The sequence below is a fragment of the Trichomycterus rosablanca genome, chromosome 7 (assembly GCF_030014385.1).
Source record: "Trichomycterus rosablanca isolate fTriRos1 chromosome 7, fTriRos1.hap1, whole genome shotgun sequence".
NCBI classification, from domain to species: domain Eukaryota; kingdom Metazoa; phylum Chordata; class Actinopteri; order Siluriformes; family Trichomycteridae; genus Trichomycterus; species Trichomycterus rosablanca.
The window spans coordinates 9,607,236-9,629,670 of record NC_085994.1 but is presented as its reverse complement, the minus strand read 5'-3'; the positions used below and the strand labels follow the sequence as shown (position 1 = coordinate 9,629,670).

Genomic DNA, 22,435 nt, shown 5'->3' with positions numbered 1-22,435 from the left:
GTCCATGACTGTGTTTGACTTTTGACATAAACTTGTGAACTTGTGTAACCAGTAACTACCATTTCTGTCATGAAGTGTAAAACATGACATTAAAATCCTAATAAATAAATAAATAATTAAATAAGCATTTCTGAGGTCAGGGACTGATGCTGAAAAAGAAGGTATCACAATCAACATTACAATTAATTCCAAAGGAGTTCATTGGGGTTAAGTTTTGGGCTCTGGTCAGTGCATGTAACTGGAGTTTATTCACACCAAAACATGTCAGTTAATTTATTAACCTTGCTTTGTGCATATAGGCACAGTCATGCTTGAACATATTATTTATGTAATATTAGTATATTATTTCTTTAATATAATTGATTCCATACATTGGTGTTTAGGTGGCGCAGCAGTCTAAGGGCACATTCACATGAGAAGCGGCAAAACCCCAGAGCTCAGTGCAAATCGGCACTTTGCTCAGCGCTTGGCTTGAGCGGTGCGACAAAGCGTCATCACAGTGCACGAATATGTATTTGTGTGAAATAACCGTCAAATTCATTCTGAAAGCATCCACATGTATCTATGTTAAGCTGTATTTTTCTTGTTTCATTTTTAAACTTGTGTTTTAGCTCAGGGTGCTGAGAAATTGTGAGAATCAGCTTTTCCGAGAGAGTCTAAAATGCTTATCAGTAAGAAAGCTCAACATGGTTTAATGTACTAAAAAAATGACACTGGAACACTAAACCTCTTTTAATTATTACTACTCATGTGTTCTCTTCATTAATTTAATTCCTCAGTTGTTGTTTTACTACAATACCACGTCGTATCAAACAGTTCGTCTTATTGGAGGCGCTTTGAAAAAGGTCAGCGGCCTTGGGTCAAAGTTCAATCAGGTGAACTTTAAGAGCCGCAGCAAGCACAAAAATCGTAGGTGCAACGTGGCAAAAGTGTGCATCGTATGCCACTCAGGGAAGCACAGTGGCAACCTAATTAACACCACCACACTCCATAGGAAACAACGTCACAGTCAGCACAAAAGCGGTTTTGCCGCTTCATATGTGAATGCACCCTAATACATTAGCCCTCCACTTCTGAGATCAAGGTTTGAATCTCAGCAGTGCTATCAGCCAAATGGCCATCCACACAGACATGATTCTGTATGTCTGAGGTTGGAGGGGTGCAATGGATTGGCACCCTGTTCAGGGTGTTTCTGCCTTGAACCAGGCCCAGTGCGACCCTAACCATCTATTTTACTGGAACTCCTGTTCCATTAATGCAATTAATAATGATATGTAATCAATTTATGTAATTAATCACCCAGACAGTGTAGCAATCAGGTGTGAATCTCAGCAGTGCTGTCAGCCAAATGGCCATCTACACAGGCATGATTCTGTATGTCTGAGGTTGGAGGGGTGCAATGGATTGGCGCCCTGTTTAGGGTGTTCCTGCCTCGCACCCCAGTGTGTCCTTATGAACCAGACCAATTGTGACCCTAACCAGCATAAAGCAGTTGATTAAAATGAAAAATGAATAAAACAAAACAAATTCTATACGTCTATTAGAATTTATTGCTGCTGAAACACTGAATTCAATAGCAGTTATTAGTAGCAGTGTGCACATTCCTGTAACCATATAGCATACAGGTGACAGAAAACACCAAGGTCAGGTTTTTTTTATTCAGGGACTTGCTTGTTTTATATTTTCTTTAAATACAGCAGCTTTTATTTTCCTCTAAAATAAAAGAGGTAGAGTTTACAGGAAGGGAGATGCATGGCTGAGGGAAATTGTCAGCAAAAGGAGAAAAGAGAGAGAAACAGAGAACGAAATATGATGGAACAGCAGTGAGAAGAAACTCAGATGTGTAAGAGGGGCCGAGATTAAAAGCGAGAGAGTGAGAGAGAGAACGAAGAAGAAGATGGAAATAGCAAGAGAGGGGCTTAGGCAGAAAGACTCAGCATGATGTAAAAGTCAGGGTTTTTTCTCTGGATAGTTTTGGGCTAAGGCTCTGCTTTGGTTCCACAGCAAAAATAAACAGCAGTGCATCAGCACAACTGCACAGCATTTAACGAACGCTGCCAGAGGAGCTGCAAGCTCTGGGTAAGATACACACTTTCTCACCAGTCACCAAATATCCCAAAGTATGTTGACTTTAAAAGTAATTGCCATAACTTTGTTTGCCTTTTGTATTGCATATTACTCACACAGGGTTGCAGGGGGTGCTGGAGCCTATCCCAGCTCTAAATGGGCACAAGACACACAGAAACACCCTGAATAGGGCACCAGTCCATGACAGGGCAGACACACAAACACATTTACACCTTAACACACACACACACACACACACACAGCCACACACACGCATCTAAGGGCAATTTTAGTATCTCCAGTATATCTGACTGCATGTCTTTGGAGTGTGGGAGGAAACTAGAGCTCCCGAAGAAACCGGCACAGACACGGGTAGACCGCTCCACCTGGGAATCAAACCCAGAACCTTTTTGCTGTGAGGCGACAGTGCTACCCACCGAGTAGCACTTTTTTAAATGCGTTTTTCTCCTATTTTCTCCCAATTTAACATAGTCAATTTGTCTTCTGCTGCTGGGGGATCCCGGGTTTTTTGCAGTTGAGGAGGGTATATTGCTGCTCACGCCTCCTTCTACCCACGCGCAGCCCTTAACGGAGCCTTTTTCCACCCATGCACTCTGCACAATCAGGGTCCTTACACAGCGTTTAAAGACCCCGCTCACATAGTCCGGTCATCCCTCCTTGCAGGCACTGCTAATTATGCCCGCTAGATGGCGCCCAGCCGACTGGTGGCAACGGCGAGTTTCGAACTGAGGAGTTCAGAATCTCTGCGCTGGTGTGCTAGCGGAATATCTCGCTGCACCACCTGGGCACCCTCTAAATGATTTCTGATTATTAAATGAATATTGTTGGTGGTTGTTGTGGCATGCTAGCACACTACCTCTAGGATCCAGGTTTGAATCTCAGCAGGTGCTATCAGCCAGCTGGGCACGTACACAGACATGATTGTTCACATGATATCTAAAAAAAGTGGGGATGACCATGGACCATGATGGACCATTTGTCCAGGGTGTTTTCCTGTCTTGCGCACCAAATGGTGGTAAAAAAACACACTTACAACAATTTCATATCAGCATATCACCTTTTTACCAATTCCCCTCCCCCTCCTTGGTTATATAATCATTTGACCAAAGTAAAGTAGGCACCAACTCCAGAAGTGCTAATAAATAAAGCTGGGAAGCCTTACAAAGCCATATATTGGACTCCAACAAACCAAAAATAAAGAAAAAAAATAAAGAAACACTGTGACTCTAGCCCTAAGTGGCTGGTCTGTTAAAAGGCCAAGGGACAGCTCATCAAACAAATCATAAAGTATCCCAGAAAAACAACTACAGAACTGAAGATGTCTCTGGCTTCAGCAAGGGCAAGTGCTTGTGACTCACAGTACAGAACATACCAGGTAAACACTGGATTATTAAGAGGGTACCCAAATGTAAGCATTGTTAACCAATAGAAGAATTATGGATTGTTATTTGCAAAAAATATAAATATTCATGCATGTGAGTAAAAGGATCAGGTTTTTAAAAAACAACACTAAAGACAAAAGTGAAAACATACACAAAGACTTTGAATGTGCATCCTCTTCTACTTGCAGGATACTTAATCATGCCCAAAGATGTGATGTACAAGAAAGGGGATAAGCTGTGTGCAAAGTCTGCAAGCGGACTGTATGAGGAACTAATCCATGACCAGCAACTGCTACCAGAAAACCCTGACCAATGAAAGCATTTCTGCTAATCAACCTTTCCTGTGAAATGATGAAACCTTTAGCAACAGCCTGACTTTGACAAAGAAACCATTTATGCTTACCTTGGTCACCCTGTGCTGGTGCTACAATATGACAAAAAAAGACCTTCTGCATTGTTGACATTGTTATGATGGTTTTGACATCACTTTTCTACATAGTCACCTTCCGGTGCATTTTTCCCCCGTTGTACCAGCTTTTTAATGCCATCAGCAAAACATGTTTTGGTTGAACGAGTAGCCACTGATTTACCACTGCTTTCACATCATCATCACATGAAAATCTTCTTCCCCTTAAAGCTTCTTTAAACGTCCAAAAAGGTGGAAATCAGATGGCACTAAATTTGGACTATAAGCTCTCTTAGCCTCTTAGACCCGACCAATTACTATTCCTCCCACCCTCATCATTTCCAACTAAAATATAAAAGTGCTGAAACCTTTTGAAGATCCCGCGTATATATTAGGTAAGTCTGGTTCTAAATAAACTAAAGTTAAATAAAATGTTTGAGTAAGAAGCCTTTGCCATCTATTTTATTAGGAACACCTGTTGCATTACTGTAATTATTAATGAAATGTAATTAATTTATGTAATTAATTATCCAGGCAGTGTAGCAACAAGAACAGTGCAAAGTATTACAGATGCAGTTTAAGAGATTTATTCAAGTGAGTTTACATCTGACATTAAAATGTAGGAAAAAATCTATATGATTTTGACACGTTGTGGTTGTTGCATCAGAAACTGCTGATCTGGTATTATCATGTACAGCAGTCTTTAGAGTTCACACAGAATGGAATGGAAAACAAAACAGATCAAGCGAGTGTAGTAGGGCAGGTTACGCCTTGGCACTGATGTATTGAAAATAAAACCCAATTTGCAGGATGCTTAACCAAGGTAGAACAATACATTGGCTAAAAGCAATAAACAAAAATGCTAAAGGGAACATAAAAGCAGTGGCCAAAATAAAGAAACAAAGTAACAAATGAAAGACACAAAGACATTTGCAGCCTGCAATGGAGAAAGTAGATAGATAAAGGATAGAGCAGATGCAATGTGGCAAGCTGGTCAGAAAAAGAGTAAAAAATAAAACCAAGAACCACCCATGGGATAGAAATAAATAAGCAGCAACCCACCCCATTAACTGGAACAGCCCGAATCAGCATGGATACAAACGTGGGGCGGCAAGGGCTTCCAGAGCAGCTTGTTCATGCAGGATGATTCTGTTGTGACGGTGTGGGAGAAAAATTTTAATTTACTCTAGAAGTATTATTGATACTTAGAATGTGTAGATATATTTAGGGTTTGATTGCCAGTAGTCATTTCAATATTCCAAGAACACTGCTACAATCGAATGTTACACAAAAGTGGTGTACGTGACAAGCAGTGCGTCGATTGAATTGTGTGACCTCCAAAACCCAGTTCTTGCTGGTTTAGATCAGTTTCTTTGTTCTAGCTAAGAAATCTGTTAATGGTGGAATCTGTCCTACAAGGTCACTGATGGGAGTATAAAGACACATTCTCCGAGTTTCTATGTGAGACTTTGTCAGTGTGATCCTTCTCTGCAGACAAGAATAAAACTAAAACTAAAAGAGTCTCTGAGGTATTTCATTAAAGGTTTTTCCACCATAGTGCATTCCCAGAAAAAGGTAGGTGTTGGTATCTGCATGGGCAGAAAACCATCGGATCAAGCCCAGCATCATAGTTTCAAGTGACATCAGGGTGCCAACAGATGATCTGGGAACATAGGAAGGAACCGGGATAAATGAAAAACACTTAAACCTGGAGTAAATTAACGCTCAACGAGGCACCGGTGTCTGTCAGGTAAAAAAGGAAACCAATATGTCAATCATCTGGACCTTCGTTCCCTTTCTGCTGACCACATATGACCAAAGAAGTACATGATTCTGTAGGTCTACACGGCAGGTGGGCCCGTTACTGTGAGTGGCAGTTCTGCAAGCGGAAATGTTAAAAATAACGTTAAAAATACTGATGATCTGACAGAAAGGCTGTGGTTACTTGAATAACCTCTCAATGCCACCATGGTGAGCAGAAAAGCATTTTAGAACTGAAAACAGGTTAAAGCTTAAGCTGGATGGGCTATAATAGCTAAGAAAAACATAAGGTACCAATCTAAGACTGCAGTGGAGAGCTGAAAATAGGAAAAGTGTTGTCTGGGTGAATAAGTCTTGAGCTCTGCTGCAACATTCAAGTTCGATCTGTACTGAATCCATAAATTCATGGACCCATGGACCCAAACTGCCTTGTGCCAACTGCTCAGGCTGGTGATAGTGGTGTAATGATGTGGAGAATGTTTTTTTTTTCAGGAACAACAATGAGATGTGTACCTCCGTGGCCTTTCCACTCACCAGATCTGAATCCAAGTGGGCACATTTGGAATGTGCTAGAAGCTTTGCCAGATAAAAGCCCAGCTGACAAACCTCCAGCAATTACATGATGCAATCCAAACTCCCAAAGGAATGTTACCAACACCTTGTGGAATGCATGCCTACTCTAAGAGCAATAAAGTGGGTTCTGTCCAGCAGGTGTTCTTAATAAATTGGCCACCGGGTACATTTTCTGTGCACGTTATTTAGAGCCTCAGCGCTAGATGTGTTGAAGAAAGGAGGCGTAGCTGTGGAGTTCATCGGGATTGTCCTGCTCTGCATTTCCAACTGTTAGAGCTGGAGTCAGAGCCTGAGCCGAGCTGCTGTCATAGCAACAGCAGCCGACATCACCAGCAGTCCCAGCATGGTCCTCAACACGGCCCCAGAGCACTCACGCTGCACACAACATACCAGCACACACACACAAGCTATTCAGTCCACTGTTGGGCACACAATAAGCAAACATCAAGTAAACAAGGACCACACAAGCACAGAAACATACCATCACATACCATCATACATGCCTGTCACATCCTAGATCACGCCAAAGCACACAGTGTACGTACTTTAATCACAATAAACATCATGCCATAGATAGAATGTTGCCACCTGTTTGACAGTACTCACTCACTCACACCTGTTTAGTATATTCATTTCAGGAAGGTTGGACGGAAACCAGAGCACCTGGATGAAATCCATTCAGAAATGTGGAGTACAAGCCAAAATTGCCACCAAAAGAGTGACCAGAATTAGGGTTTGAACCCAGAAGTTGTTCCTTACCCCAATTATCTAATATGCCACCCAGATACCAGCAGTAATGGGCTAGCTTTACACACCACTGTGTTACCTGAATGCCTTTTAGTATAAATTATTTTTTTAAATGCAATGTATTACTTAAGGCAGCACTATGGCGCAGTAGGTAGAGCTGTCGTCTCACAGCAAGAAGGTGCTGCGTTTGATTCCCCTGCCAGGCAGCCAGGGTCCTTCCTGTGTGGTCTGGATGTTATCCCTGTGTCTGTGTGGGTTTCCTTCGTGTTTTCCGGTTTACTTCAACAGTCCAAAAACATAAAGTCAGGCCAGCTGGTGTGTGTTTGTGCATGTGTCTGCCCTGTGATGGACTGGTGACCTGTCCAGGGTGTTTTCTTGACTTTCGCCCAATGAATACGACCCACCGATTGTAATTTAAGGGACTTTTTCCTTGCCATTGTCGCGCTCGGCTTGCTCAACAGGGGTTTTTGGTCTGTTGGTACTGGATTATGTAAAGTTGCTTTGAGACAACGTCTATTGTAAAAAGCTCTATACAAATAAATGTAGACTTGACTGATAAATGTTAGTTTTTCTATGCATGCAAAAAGTAACTGGCAGCTTGTTATTGTATTTTAACAACATCGGGCCAGTTAAAAAGTTTGGATGCTCCTGGGGTTTAGTCTTAAATTATAGTTTATGTGTTTTGGACCACTGTCTTGTTGCACCATTTAGCTTCTATAAAGCTTCAGGTAATGCACTTCTAACACTAACAATCTCCTTTTAAAATCCCTTGATACCATTTTAATAAAGCTCTGAAACATTATGCTTCACAGTCAGAGATCCAACCAGAGTTGAGCCAGAAGCTTCTTATCAAAAGCACTTGGTCGATGTATAAGAGCCAAGGGATACACAACACAGTGACTCTTAAAGTTTATAAAGCACCAACAAATCACCAGACCCCAATAAATGTAATAGATTTATTTTACGAAAACAGCTATACAGATATATAGGAAAAATATATACGTATTAGTTTTTTTTTTCTCTCCCTCCAACATGTGTGCCTTACCCGACCACTTCCTTACACCTGCACAAGGCAGATTTATACCTATTATCCCCCAACTTTGTGCAGATGCCATTAACAAGCCAGCGGAGATGAAAACTGCAGCAGTCATGATGAATCCTCTCTGGCATCTCCACCATTGAACAGGCAAGTCATTGAATGTATAGGCACATGGCCTGCCGATAGCAAAGCTAACATTCCTACTTGTAAATTATATATTTACCGCTAGGCGTGCTATAAAAATATACACACAAAATGCAAATTTACAATTTGTTCCTGTTTACTTCTTGTTCATGCATCCTAACTTATTTACATTTATGGCAATTTAGCAGACACTGTTATTAAAAGCATCTTACAGTTATGACAAAACAATTTAAGCTAACTGAAGGTTTGGTTTAAGGGCTTGTTCTTGGGCCCAACAGTGGCAACTTTTTGTGTCTGTCTGTTTGTTGTTGTGTGTTGTTTTCTATTTCTATGATTCATGTTGAGAAGAACCGCACAGTATTTTGCTGTACTATGTACAGTACAATGCCAAATAAAGTGTCTATCTATCAATGGTGGGGCTTGAATCAGCAAACTTCTAATTACGAGTCCAGTACCTTAACCACTCAGCTACAATGCCCTATTCAGTTGTGTACAACCATATTTCACCACAGTTCATGTACACAATACACTCCTAATCTTGCAAAAAAGGGGAAAATACCCAAATCAGTAAGGAGACAAATCATTGATTTTTTACTTCATAATTTAATTTGTTGTTATTGGTAAACCTCATTAAAACATTAAATGTTTCCCACTGTCATTTGTTAAACAAGTGAGTAAATATATTTTATGGCATGTTCCTCCTACATCTATTTTCTGGGTCCTCTAGTTTCCTTCCACATCCCAAAAATACGCCAAAAGAAGGATTAAAGACACTACATCCAGTGTGAGTAATTGACTGAGTGTGAGAGAGGGAATTAATAAGTGTATGCTGCCCTGGGATTAACTGGTGCGCTCAATAAATAAATCAATAATATAAGAGAAATTAAATGCCTCCAACTTTGCAGTTTAGGGAAGTTCCTTTCATGTTCCAGCATTATTTATAAAGCAAGATCTATAAAGACATGAAGAAAAGCTCAGTTTAAAAAAACTCCAGTGTCCTGTGCAGAGCCCTGACCTCAGTACCACTGAACTGCATTGGAATGAACTGGAATATCAATTGATGCTTTCTTGACCAACACTCATGCCCAGCCATACAAATGCTTTTTTTGACTGAATGGGCACAAATTCCCACATACTGACTTCAAATCACTCTTCTCAGAAGAGAATCACTATTGTTATAGCTGAAAGGATCACATAGAGGTCACTCTATTTTAATACCATTTTTGTGAAATGGGATGTCCAAATACTTTGTCTCATGGTCAGGTGTCCAAAAACGTTTGGCCATATATTGTATACAGTGGCAATCAGAAATATTCAACTTCCCACATCTTTAAATGTATTGTGGGGATGTGTATAGAATTAAATATAATATAAAATATACAGCAAGAAGTATCATATATATAAAAGCTATTTTGAATACATACGTAGACATCATTTTGTGTTTAAATTAAAAACATCTAGTTCTCCTGATGTTCTCCTATGTGCAATATTTAACCCCCAGCCACAGTAATTGGTGGAACATCCTTTTGCCTTGATAACTTCTATTAAGCAATTTTGATATATGCTTCTGACATCCCTTCTATGGAATCTCTACCAATTCTTCACATGCAAAAGCTTCCCGCTTACTGAGGTTTGATGGCTTTCATGCTGCAACTGATTTCTTTAAATCCCACCTAAGATTTTCTATGAAGATTTAGGTGGCCACTCTAGAATATTCCTGGACTGATTCATTAACCAAGCTTTGGTTGAGTTGGAAGTGCTTGGGATCATTGTTTCTATGGAAAGAAATTTATCACATTTATCACCAAGGTCTAATTTCACCACAACATTTTGTATTTCTGTGAATCCATGATTGCAGTCACTCTGTAAAGATTGCCAGTTATTTTGTCATTTATAGAACTGTGTCCCAGAACTATGTACAGTGTATCACAAAAGTGAGTACACCCCTCACATTTCTGCAGATATTTAAGTATATCTTTTCATGGGACAACACTGACAAAATGACACTTTGACACAATGAAAAGTAGTCTGTGTGCAGCTTATATAACAGTGTAAATTTATTCTTCCCTCAAAATAACTCAATATACAGCCATTAATGTCTAAACCACCAGCAACAAAAGTGAGTACACCCCTTAGTGAAAGTTCCTGAAGTGTCAATATTTTGTGTGGCCACCATTATTTCCCAGAACTGCCTTAACTCTCCTGGGCATGGAGTTTACCAGAGCTTCACAGGTTGCCACTGGAATGCTTTTCCACTCCTCCATGACGACATCACGGAGCTGGCGGATATTCGAGACTTTGCGCTCCTCCACCTTCCGCTTGAGGATGCCCCAAAGATGTTCTATTGGGTTTAGGTCTGGAGACATGCTTGGCCAGTCCATCACCTTTACCCTCAGCCTCTTCAATAAAGCAGTGGTCGTCTTAGAGGTGTGTTTGGGGTCATTATAATGCTGGAACACTGCCCTGCGACCCAGTTTCCGGAGGGAGGGGATCATGCTCTGCTTCAGTATTTCACAGTACATATTGGAGTTCATGTGTCCCTCAATGAAATGTAACTCCCCAACACCTGCTGCACTCATGCAGCCCCAGACCATGGCATTCCCACCACCATGCTTGACTGTAGGCATGACACACTTATCTTTGTACTCCTCACCTGATTGCCGCCACACATGCTTGAGACCATCTGAACCAAACAAATTAATCTTGGTCTCATCAGACCATAGGACATGGTTCCAGTAATCCATGTCCTCTGTTGACATGTCTTCAGCAAACTGTTTGCAGGCTTTCTTGTGTAGAGACTTCAGAAGAGGCTTCCTTCTGGGGTGACAGCCATGCAGACCAATTTGATGTAGTGTGCGGCGTATGGTCTGAGCACTGACAGGCTGACCCCCCCACCTTTTCAATCTCTGCAGCAATGCTGACAGCACTCCTGCGCCTATCTTTCAAAGACAGCAGTTGGATGTGACGCTGAGCATGTGCACTCAGCTTCTTTGGACGACCAACGCGAGGTCTGTTCTGAGTGGACCCTGCTCTTTTAAAACGCTGGATGACCTTGGCCACTGTGCTGCAGCTCAGTTTCAGGGTGTTGGCAATCTTCTTGTAGCCTTGGCCATCTTCATGTAGCGCAACCATTCGTCTTTTAAGATCCTCAGAGAGTTCTTTGCCATGAGGTGCCATGTTGGAACTTTCAGTGACCAGTATGAGAGAGTGTGAGAGCTGTACTACTAAATTGAACACACCTGCTCCCTATGCACACCTGAGGCCTAGTAACACTAACGAGTCACATGACATTTTGGAGGGAAAATGACAAGCAGTGCTCAATTTGGACATTTAGGGGTGTAGTCTCTTAGGGGTGTACTCACTTTTGTTGCCAGTGGTTTAGACATTAATGGCTGTATATTGAGTTATTTTGAGGGAAGAATAAATTTACACTGTTATATAAGCTGCACACAGACTACTTTTCATTGTGTCAAAGTGTCATTTTGTCAGTGTTGTCCCATGAAAAGATATACTTAAATATCTGCAGAAATGTGAGGGGTGTACTCACTTTTGTGATACACTGTATTTCACTCAACCTTTCCTATGCTTCTTGGTCACGAGAGGTTTGCCTCATGAAGACCGGCCATTAAGTTCTTGGTTGTTAAGTGATCTTTTTATGATTGCCACAGACACGTTTGTTCCAGCTTTCATCAGATCATCCTGTAAGTCTTCTGCAGTAACACAGGGTTTTTCTTGCTTATCCTGATGGGACTACTGAGGCCTCTAAACAAAGTTTTGGGCTTTCATCTACAGTGAGGTATGTTTTCTGTAATTCAAGAACTACCAAAAATACATCAGCCTTGAATTAGAGAACAGTATAAGGAGACAGTGTCACCTATGTTTTAGTTTTTTGGAATACATCAAACCACACTCTATGTGAATTTTAATGCATGCAGTCAAACTCACCCTATTTATATTGGTAGACAACCAAAACATTAATCAAATTAATTTACCCAGCATACGTTCAAAGAATCTTACAATAAACGTAATAATACAATAAACTCAAATGTGTTAAATGGTTAAACAATTTTACTGGGTTAAATAAACACAATGTGGGGTTTTGGCCAATTTATTTCTTATTTACCAAGCTGTGTATAGTGTAACTAGACAGATTTAGTTGTTTTTAATTCAGCATGTTTATATTGTAGGTCCTGGATTTGATTCCCTATTGGGGCAGTCTGGGTCTTTTCTGTGGTTTTCTTCCTACAGTCCAAAGACGTGCAGTCAGGTTGATTGGAAATACTAAAATTGTCCTAGGTGTGTGTGCGCTCACTGTAATGGACTGGCGACCTGTCCAGGGTGTTTCCAACCTTTTGCCCAATGAATCGGACCCAGTGGTAAAACACCAATAATAATGAATGCAGAAATTGCAAATGGCTTTTTAATGCATGCAGTCAAACTCGCCCTATTTATATTGGTACAAAAAATAATTAGAAGACCATACTACCAAATAAAATAGGAAAAATAGAACTTCCAAGACAACTAAATCATTAATCAGTGTTGCTGTATGTAAATATTATATACACTATTTACACAGCGTACGTTAAAGAATTCCACAATAAACGTATAAAGGAATTGAATGTGTTAAATGGTTAAACAAATTTGCTGGGTTAAATAAACATCATGTATTTGTTATTTACCAAGCTGTGTAGTGGCAAACTAAACAAATTTAGTTGTTTTTAATGTCAGCATGTTCTTACTGTAGCAAGAAGGTCCTGGGTTCCCAAATAGAGCAGTCTGGGTCTTTTCTGTGGTTTTCTTTCCACAGTTCAAAGATGTGCAGTTAAGTTGATTGGAAATACTAAAATTGCCCTAGGTGTGTGTGCGCTCACTGTAATGGACTGGCGACCTGTCCAGGGTGTTTCCAACCTTTTGCCCAATGAATCGGACCCAGTGGTAAAACACCAATAATAATGAATGCAGAAATTGCGAATGGCTTTTTAACGCATGTAGTCAAAATCGCCCTATTTATATTGGTACAAAAAGGAATAAGAAGGCCACACTATCAAATAAAATAGCAAAATAGAACTTCCAAGACAACCAAAGTTGCTGTATGGAAATTTTGTATTCATTATTTACCCAGCATACTCAGCATTACCCAGCATACCACAATAAACGTATAAAAGAACTCAAATGTGTTAAATGGTTAAACATCATGTATTTGTTATTTACCAAGCTGTGTAGTGGCAAACTAGACAAATTTAGTTGTTTTTTAATGTCAGCATGTTCATACTGTAGCAAGAAGGTCCTGGGTTATATAGAGCAGTCTGGGTCTTTTCTGTGGTTTTCATCCCACAGTTCAAAGACGTGCAGTCTGGTTGATTAGAGATACTAAAAATGCCGTGTGTGCGCTCACTGTGATGGATTGGTGTTTCCAACCTTTTGCCCAATGAATCCGACCCGGTGGTAAAACAATAATAATAATGAATGCAGAAATTGGAAATGGCTTTTTAATGCATTCAGGCAAACTCGCCCTGTTTACATGGGTACAAAAATAAACATAATGTGGGGTTTGGTTCGATGTATTTGGTATTTACCAAGCTGTGTAGTGGTGAACTATACAGATTTAGTTGTTTTTAATTCAGCATGTTTATAATTCAGCAAGAAGGTCCTGGTTCGATTCCCTGTTGGGGCAGTCTGGGTCCTTACTGGGTTTTTTTTCCCTTCAGTCCAAAGACCAGCAGTCAGGTTGATTGGAGATGGGCAGTCAGGTTGATTGAAGATGGGCAGTCAGGTTGATTGCCCTAGGTGTGTGTGTGTGTGTGTGCTCACTGTGATGGACTGGCGGGGACCTGTCCGGGGTGTTTCCTTTGCCCAATGAAGGAGAATAAAGGAGAATTTGCCCAGTTTACCCGGTGCTAAAACAATAATAATGACGAAAGCAAAATTGCAAATGGTTTCTTTGTTACCTGTGACTGTCCCAGATTTGTCCAAATACAGTAGGTTGTATTTTCTGGCAGTTCTATTGTCAGCCCTGCGTGTAAAAGTGTATTTTTATTGTTGGTGTTTTGCTGCCCCCTTTGTTAATCTAAGCATGCAGGACGGATTCAAACAGGTGGATCGAGCTGAGCGCTCCCACACAATGTATCGTGATCAATACTTGCTTTTATACACCAGTACACCCTGTCAATAATAAACCAGTGCTTTAGGGGTGCAGCGGGGTGCGTCACATATGCGTTATACTTGGCGGTCGGGGTGGAAACTGGGCCGTTAGGGACGGTTAAGCGATCTGTTTTTGTGCCATCTCCACTTTCTTTGTTGTTGGGGCGTGCGGTGGGTGAACTGCGGTGCGGGTTTAATCCTGATCATATCGACGGTGGGTGAGGAGCGTTAGGCGCAGGTGGAGCGAACCTATACCGCGTCTGTAGGACTCCCTACCACGTCTCTCTCTCTCTCTCTCTCTCTCTGTCTCTCTCTCTCTCTCTCTCTCTCTCTCCCTCAGTGGTGTGATGAGCGCAAGTCAGTGTGGCATTTGCCGTTGCGGTCTGGGACGGTAGAGAAACAGGTGTGCGCCCTTTTTTCTTTTTCTTCCAGCCTGAACATTTCTCATCGCCCTCGATCATCCTCTAAGCGGGACAGGAACCAGGGACAGGAGGGAGGAGGGAGTCTGCTGTCACTTGCTTTTCATTCTACTTTCGGCTGCGTTATTAGCTTTATCAGGAACGAGGGGGGAGCCCGGGCCGGTTTGTGAAGAGGAAGAGGAAGACGCTCATGGCCAGCAAGAAGCCGTGCACGGATTTAAGCAAAAGGAGCCGAAGTCCGGTGGTTCTCGAAGCCGAGATGTTTACCGAATTTCAGGAGTGGTGCCTCCGGACTTACGGCGACTCGGGCAAAACCAAGACGGTGACGCGGAGGAAATATAACAAAATCATGCAGACCCTGTTGCAGACCGATGAGGCGGACGGTTTATACGTGGATAACAGCCACATCAACGCCAAATTCAAATTCTGGGTCAAATCCAAAGGCTTTCAGGTTGGCAGCAACGTGCTGGGCGAGCACAACCAGAAGGGCACCCCGGGAAAGCCCGTGCTTTACGTGCCCGTCAAATCTACGGTAGGTTCTTTATTTATTGATCAGGATTTTAACGACATGTTTCACACACTTAGGTTACATTCATGACACAAGATTCATCAGTTCACAAGTTTAATGTCAAACACATCTCCAATTCACCTCACTTGCACGTCTTTGGACTGTGGGAGGAAACCGGAGCGCCCGGAGGAAACCCACGCAGACACGAGGAGAACATGCAAACTCCACACTGAAAGAAAGGACCCGGACCATCCAACCTGGGGATCTAACCCAGGACCTTTCTGCTGTGACGCGACAGTGCTACCCACTGTGCCAACCCCTACGTTAGGTTCTTTTAACTGGTACTAGAACCTACTTATTCAGTGATCTGTACCATTACAATGTCCTTTGCGCATTTATGCTTTGTGATCACCTGACATTTTAGGAAGATCTTGTGCGTAACTTTGCGCTTGGGCACCTCTCCTTTGGCATTGCCCAGATATAACCGATCAGCCGGCCTGAAGTGAGACCCTGCTGCCATAGCAACGCCGGGGCGATTCGTCTGTGTAGTAACACACACACACACACACACACACACACACACACACACACACTCACACATGCACTCCTGACGAATGAGCATCACTTTGTCCTGCCAAAGGGGTGCCAGAGAAATCCATTTTTCTTTTCTTTACATTGTAAGCAAAAAACAGACGCAGACCAACAGGTAACTGCACAAAAGGTGGATATTTTTGCAAGTTAATCGGAGCATCTATGCATGAAATGAGCGTGCGCAAACGGGACAAAGCCTACTCCAGAGATAAGCATTTGTTCCAATAGCAACTCAAATTATTATAGAAAATAGAGGAAAAACATTGTCAGTGCTGTTCATATAGACTGTCTGGTGCAAATTCAGTTTTATTTTGCTGTTTGAGGGTCGCCTGTGCGCACAGCCAGTGTGTCTCCTTCAAAAATGAGTCGGTTCTTTGAACGCGCTGTTTTGGATGAACGCGGAGTCGCTTCCTAGTAAAGAGCTTTTCTTTATAAACACGTCAAACAGTCACAATAGCTTTTGTATCAAAAATATAATACAGACTGGCTAAATGCATTGATATGCGGTAAATCCTATTTATTTACGTTATCCTCCAGGCCACCCAAGGAGGATGGGGTCCCTAGGCCAGTGGCGTAACTAGGAGCTCATGGGCCCCAGTGCAAAAAAAAAATGTGGGGGCCCCTGCAACAAATTTTATATATATATATATATATATATATATATATATATATATATATATATATATTTATATAAAGTTTTATTCCATATATATATATCAGTGTTTGCTATATACCGTATATTTCCTGTTTGGCTTGCCATAACACATGCATAATACGTGCAGCCAATGGGGCAGTGAGGTGGGTGGTTGAGTTCATGTCATGGAGGGCCCCCCCCCCCCCTGCCATGGGCCTCAGTGCACCTGCCCCCCCTGTAGTTACGCCACTCTATTTTTAAGGGAGTTTTTCCTTGCCACTGTCGCCCTCGGCTTGCTCAACAGGGGTTTCTTGGTCTGTTTCAAATTCACCTCACTTGCATGTCTTTGGACTGTGGGAGAAAACCAGAGCTCCCAGAGGAAACCCACGCAGACACGGCGAGAACATCTCCACACAGAAAGGACCCGGACTGCCCCACCTGGGGATCGAACCCAGGACCTTCTTGCTACGAGGCAAATGGTCAGAAGTTATAGATGGGGCGGAATAGTGGCGAGAAGGGCATGGGCTTGATTTCCTGTCCAGGGTGACGTTTGCATGTTCTCCCTGCGTCCACGTATAGGTTTCCTCCAATCACTCTGACCTGTCTGGGTTGTTTCCTATCTTTTGCACAATGAATAATACCCACCGCAATCCTATTTACATTTTTTGGCACATTTACAGCATTTAGCAGATGCCTTTATCCAAAGCGACTTACAATTGAAAGAGTATACATCACAAGCAATTGAGGGTTAAGGGCCTTGCTCAAGGGCCCAACAGTGGCAAACTGGCTGATGCAGGGCTTGAACCAGCAACCTTCTGATTACTAGTCCTGTACCTTAACCGCTGTGCTACCACTGCCTTTGTTCTGACCAGTATAAAGCGGTGGTAAAACATACAATGAATGAATTAAGGTATATATGGTTAAAAACAATCATAAGTTATAAAGTCGCTAATTTTTACTGAAAAAAACTTGCAATATTCAGAGCCGAAAAGAACCGATTCGTACGAGTGAGACGAACCGATCGTTTATGACTCACTCATGACTGAACCGAGCGGAAAGCCCGTCGTGTTAAGACGGTTTATCCACCCGCGGTCTGTGGACCCGCTCCTGCATTCACACAGATGTTCGCTAAACCAAATCTCCTTTAGAAAGTTATATTTTACTTTCTGAGCCTGATGTTGTGCCCGTGTGTGATGATCGTTGCTCTGGTGGTTTCTTTGCTGTGAGCAGAGACAGGGCACACATTGTCCTGGCTGAGAAATGGGCGGAGCGGACGGTTGGCACTCGTTGCCCTGGTAACCTACCTGTTCCGCTTTGCGTCTTACAGGCGGCTGCACTTGTTTCTCTAACCATCCCAGGGCTGGTACTGAACTAATCACGAATTAAACCCGACAAACAAGCAAAAGATTCAGTTAGCTGATTTTTGTGCTGAATGGAGAAATGGTCAGAACTTTATTAAAATGATGGTGTAGGTGTAGATGACTTTTTGTTGGTGGAAATTAGCTGGATGGGTTTGGGTTTTTCTATAATGGATGAATAAATAAATGGCTTCATTTGTCGTCAGCTTATCCTGTTAGGTCTGTGGTAGGTCAATAAATTGTCCTGGAGATTCTGGGAACTGAACAGGGGCGGCTCGTTCCTTAGGGTGATCGGGCGACGCACCACCAAAGGGCGAAAGGGAAGAAATTTTTCTATCACAGCTGTGACTGTTCTGGACAGTCTGTCTTGCCTCGGAATATCGTAGTCCAATCAGCAGCGAGTTGTGTTCCGTAAAGTACTGCCCCTTTTGGGGCGATTTCAGTCTGACTGAAAATCACCCCGGATTGCTCTCATAGACTCTTTTAAGGATCATGTTAAGGCTCTTTTGCAGGCGCTGCAATACATTCTGAATGGCTTCCGGGAGGGCTCGCACTTACGTGCTTGTGTCACACGTAACCTGGTGTCGCGATCTCGTCACCATGACTACCATTACCTCAGTTTGGAGCAACTCCATTGTGTCAGGAAATGCCATTCAGTCATTGTAGTAATCAGGATAAATTAGCAACTAAAGAATTAGGGCCACCCAGACCAAATTTAAACATCAAGTGTCTACAAAGGGGGGAAATCATATAAGTTACAAGTAAATTACAAGTAAGTAATGTAATTTTTAAATTGTGAATTGTGATTGCACTTATTGTATCTCCCCAACTGTTTAATTGTACTTCTTTATTCATTGCACATCAGCCCCAATGCCCCAATCTTTATTCTGGATCTGCTGCACCTAAAATAAAATGCTATCTGATGAAGACTGAATTAAATTGTTAGTGTGAAGGCTTTACTTAATTTTATGATTAATGGTAAAGCTGGTCTCTCTCCATGTTCAAAGTTATTTGTGAGGGCAAACTGACAGATGACTTAAGATGTTAATTATTTAAGCTTTAATTTACCCATTGAACAGGTCACCTTGGCCATCATCACTACAATTGCCCCCTCCCTGAGAGATTTGGCAGGAGCCACCACTGGAACTAGGCCTAGATTCACCCTGGACACTCGCACTCATTTATTCATTTACTCAAACCCAGTTGTGAATCGTGACTCCTAACCAACAAACATCTTACATTTTGGGCCGGAGCTCAAAGCGATAACAAAGCCCACCCAGTATGATTGGTTAATTTGAGTCATTTTAGTAATTTGAAGTTGGTCTCTTATTAAATTCCTATTGCTTGGACCATTTCACTGCACTGTTATTTCTACAATAGAGAGTTATTTTTTAATGTAACCCTTGACATTTAAACACAAATTGAATAGGCAGGTATGAAGGATTTATTTGCTTAGATTTGTATTTGTTGAAATGCTGATTTTCAAATGATCAGATTAAGTAAATAAAATTTGAACTGATCACATTTTTAGAAAAAATTTGGCTTTTCTGAGAGCTTAGAGGGCCCTGACGGTTCCCCCTGCTCAAGCCGATGGGAATTTTAAAGTGACCAGTCCACCTTCTGTTACATTTTTGATATTTTTAATGTTAAAAACAAAGTACTCAAACTGTGAGGAAACCCAAGTGAAAACATTATTGTTGATGATCAGATTCGGTTCTCAACTACCTTCCAATAACCTGCCAGTAGACTTTAAATTGCCCCAGGTATTAGTGACTGAGTGAACAACTGTGTGTGTGTAATGCCCTGGGTATATTCCTACATTGTGTCCATTAAATAAAGATTATGATTATTGTTATTATGAATAATAATAATAACAGAGACACAAAATAAGTACATATAGCCAGATATACATAGGCCGACAAATAGCACAGCCAAGATTCAAACCCAGATTTCAGAGGTGGGTTACAGTAAAAGACGGCACCACAGTGCCATATATATTGACCCAGGCCAGTGCTGTAAAGAATTAAACACACATACTGGCGGCTGTTCCCGTTAGGGGTTGCCACAACTTGCCATTCATTTGCATATTTGATTTTGCACATGTTTTATACTGATGTATCCCTTCTATTTATCTGGGCTTGGAACTGGCAATAAGGGTGCACTGACATGTGTACCTAGATTCATGTAACACCATGAGTCCAGCCTGGGATTTGTACTTCAAGAACTGTGGCTTTTACCATTATGCCACACATGCCTTAAACACACACATATTAAGAAATAAAAAAGTATCTACAATTAAAATGGCTTTAAGGTAACAGCCTAAATGCAGATGAGGAAAGAACTTCTTTTTTTTTTTAAATTAAAATCCTGCATTTGTCATTTTCCTTTGAGTAAAATAATGTTTATAGTGCATTAATGTAGATAACATGATTGCAGAGAGTCCTCAGAGAAATGCCTTCAGGTGTGAAGACACTTAAGGCACAATAACGCATAACACAGTAACATTGTAACAATTTTATAACCTCACACACAGATGGCTGTCTGAACTGCCCAAAAGATTCTGTGAGGGACTATGACCACAGGTCCCTTGACCACAAATTAATCCAACCACAAACCACTGATCACAACGGCCTTCAAAAACAGATGATGCTAGATAAGAAAGAGAGTCTTGTGGATTGTTACAATTAATAAACTACCACCATTTCTACATTAATTACTTAAAATATTGTTTGGTTTGTATCCCAATCAAAGCAATAAAGAAACTAATTCATGTATTATAAACATTCAATTCATTATATTCAGAGCTGTAACTGAAATGACAATCTCTAGGCTGACAACATCTCCAAAAGTTAGAACCACCTAAGCCCTGACAGAGAAGGGATACCCGATTGCATCCGAGGAGAGCACGCCGCTGCTCATGCCTCTTCCAACACGTGCACAGCCCTCCTCTTCTCGCCCCTACATTTGGCACAGGCGTCTCTTCCGCCAATCAGGGTCCTTACACAGAGTATGAAGATCCCACTGACACATAGTCAGGTCGTCCCACCCTGCAGATACAGTGGCCAATTATCTAGTATCTGCTCCAGGCACTGCCAATTATGCCTGCCAGATGGCGCCCAGCCGACCGGTGGCAATGCCGAGTTTCGAACTGAGGAGTTCAGAATCTCAGCGCTGGTGCTAGCAGAATATCTCGCTGCGCCACCTGGGTGCAGTAACTACTTCTTTTCAAGTTTAAAAGAGCACTATTTACTTATGTGGGATGGAGGGGCATGCAATAATAACCCTTAATGCAGACATCTTGACCAATTCGCTGAGTTTACACCCTGTCAACCCACCGTCCCTTGTCTATTTCCAATTGTTTTAAGGTACACATGAAAAAGTTCTGTTGTTGATGTTATGGTGTTCTTCACCAGATGCTAAGAACAAATAGATTTTTTTTTTCTTTCAACTGCTCATGTATTAGGTGTTGCCATTGCGGATCATTGTGGGTGCAAATACACAACTGAAACTAGACAAGAGTTCACAAAACTTGTTGTGTTATTTGATGTTTTGTGCTATTGCATGAACAACTTTATATAACTGCATATACTACCCACCCACTTACACCTGCAGTTAAAGTCATTCTAACCTGTAAACCACCCACCCATGGCCATTTAACCTCTCTGACTCAGTTTGTTAAACTGTATACTCCCTGAGCATGGTCAGATCAGAACCAAATATGCTGATCGTTCTTCTGTATACACTGCTGCCATTCACCGTTATTATTTAGCACCACTGAGACCTCCTTAATGCCCCAATTTGTTTAACACTTCATCAATCATTCTGTCCCTGTGCGGAGCCTCTGCGTGACAAAGTCTAATACGGCTTCCTGTCAGCGAATGATGCATAAGCTACATCACAGCCATGAAAAGCCACCGTCAATCACACAAAAGTAAGTTGGTCAGCTGGGAAAAAGACAAGAGAATTACTGACAGTCCCAAATAACACTGGACTCAAAAAGGAAAACTGGTATGACATTACACAGCATTTATTCAACTTCCCCTTATATTTTATGGCAAAGAAGTGAAGGGTTGGTCCAGCAAATGTTCCTCAAACAGCCCACAGTCTCCTACTGGCAATAAACAGGGGTTATGAGTTGGGTAACTTCCTTCATTTAAGCCTCGTGGGGTATACATGTTCCTCAACAACCAGCATAACGGTCACCAAAGGCAAGCATTTCTGGAGGAAGTAAAACTGAACACTTTTTTCACTTTTTTGCTCATTAATAAGTGAACCGTTGTGAGACCACCTCGACCAGCCTGATACAAAAAGGGGAATGCTACAGCGAACTGGATTAAGTTACAGTAGAAAAAGGCAGTGAAGGATTTTGATGCCCTTGTGAGTCAAAATAATGCTTGCAATTTAAATAGATTGTACCTAATAAAATACCTTTAAATCAACATTTATAGCATAAACACCATTACAAATCTAAACAACACAATACATTGTTTAGTGCTTATTTTTGTGGCTATATAAAATAGTAAAATAATTAATGACCATACTAAATCTTTATTAAAATACTTAAATCGAAAAATGTGTTTCAATATTTATTTGTCCTTTTTAACACTGCTTTATCCTATTTAGGGTCGCGGTGGGTCCAATTAA

The 22,435-nt window shown here is 41.5% G+C and overlaps 1 protein-coding gene across 1 annotated transcript in view; it reads left to right on the top strand.

The window, feature by feature from the left end:
- Positions 1–14,890: 14,890 nt before the first annotated feature.
- Positions 14,891–22,435, top strand: part of nol4la (nucleolar protein 4-like a) — an 85,264-nt gene continuing 77,719 nt past the window's right edge. The window contains exon 1 of the mRNA XM_062998736.1: positions 14,891–15,232. Within this exon, the coding sequence (XP_062854806.1) occupies positions 14,891–15,232 (342 nt within the window). The remainder of the gene's footprint in view (positions 15,233–22,435) is intronic.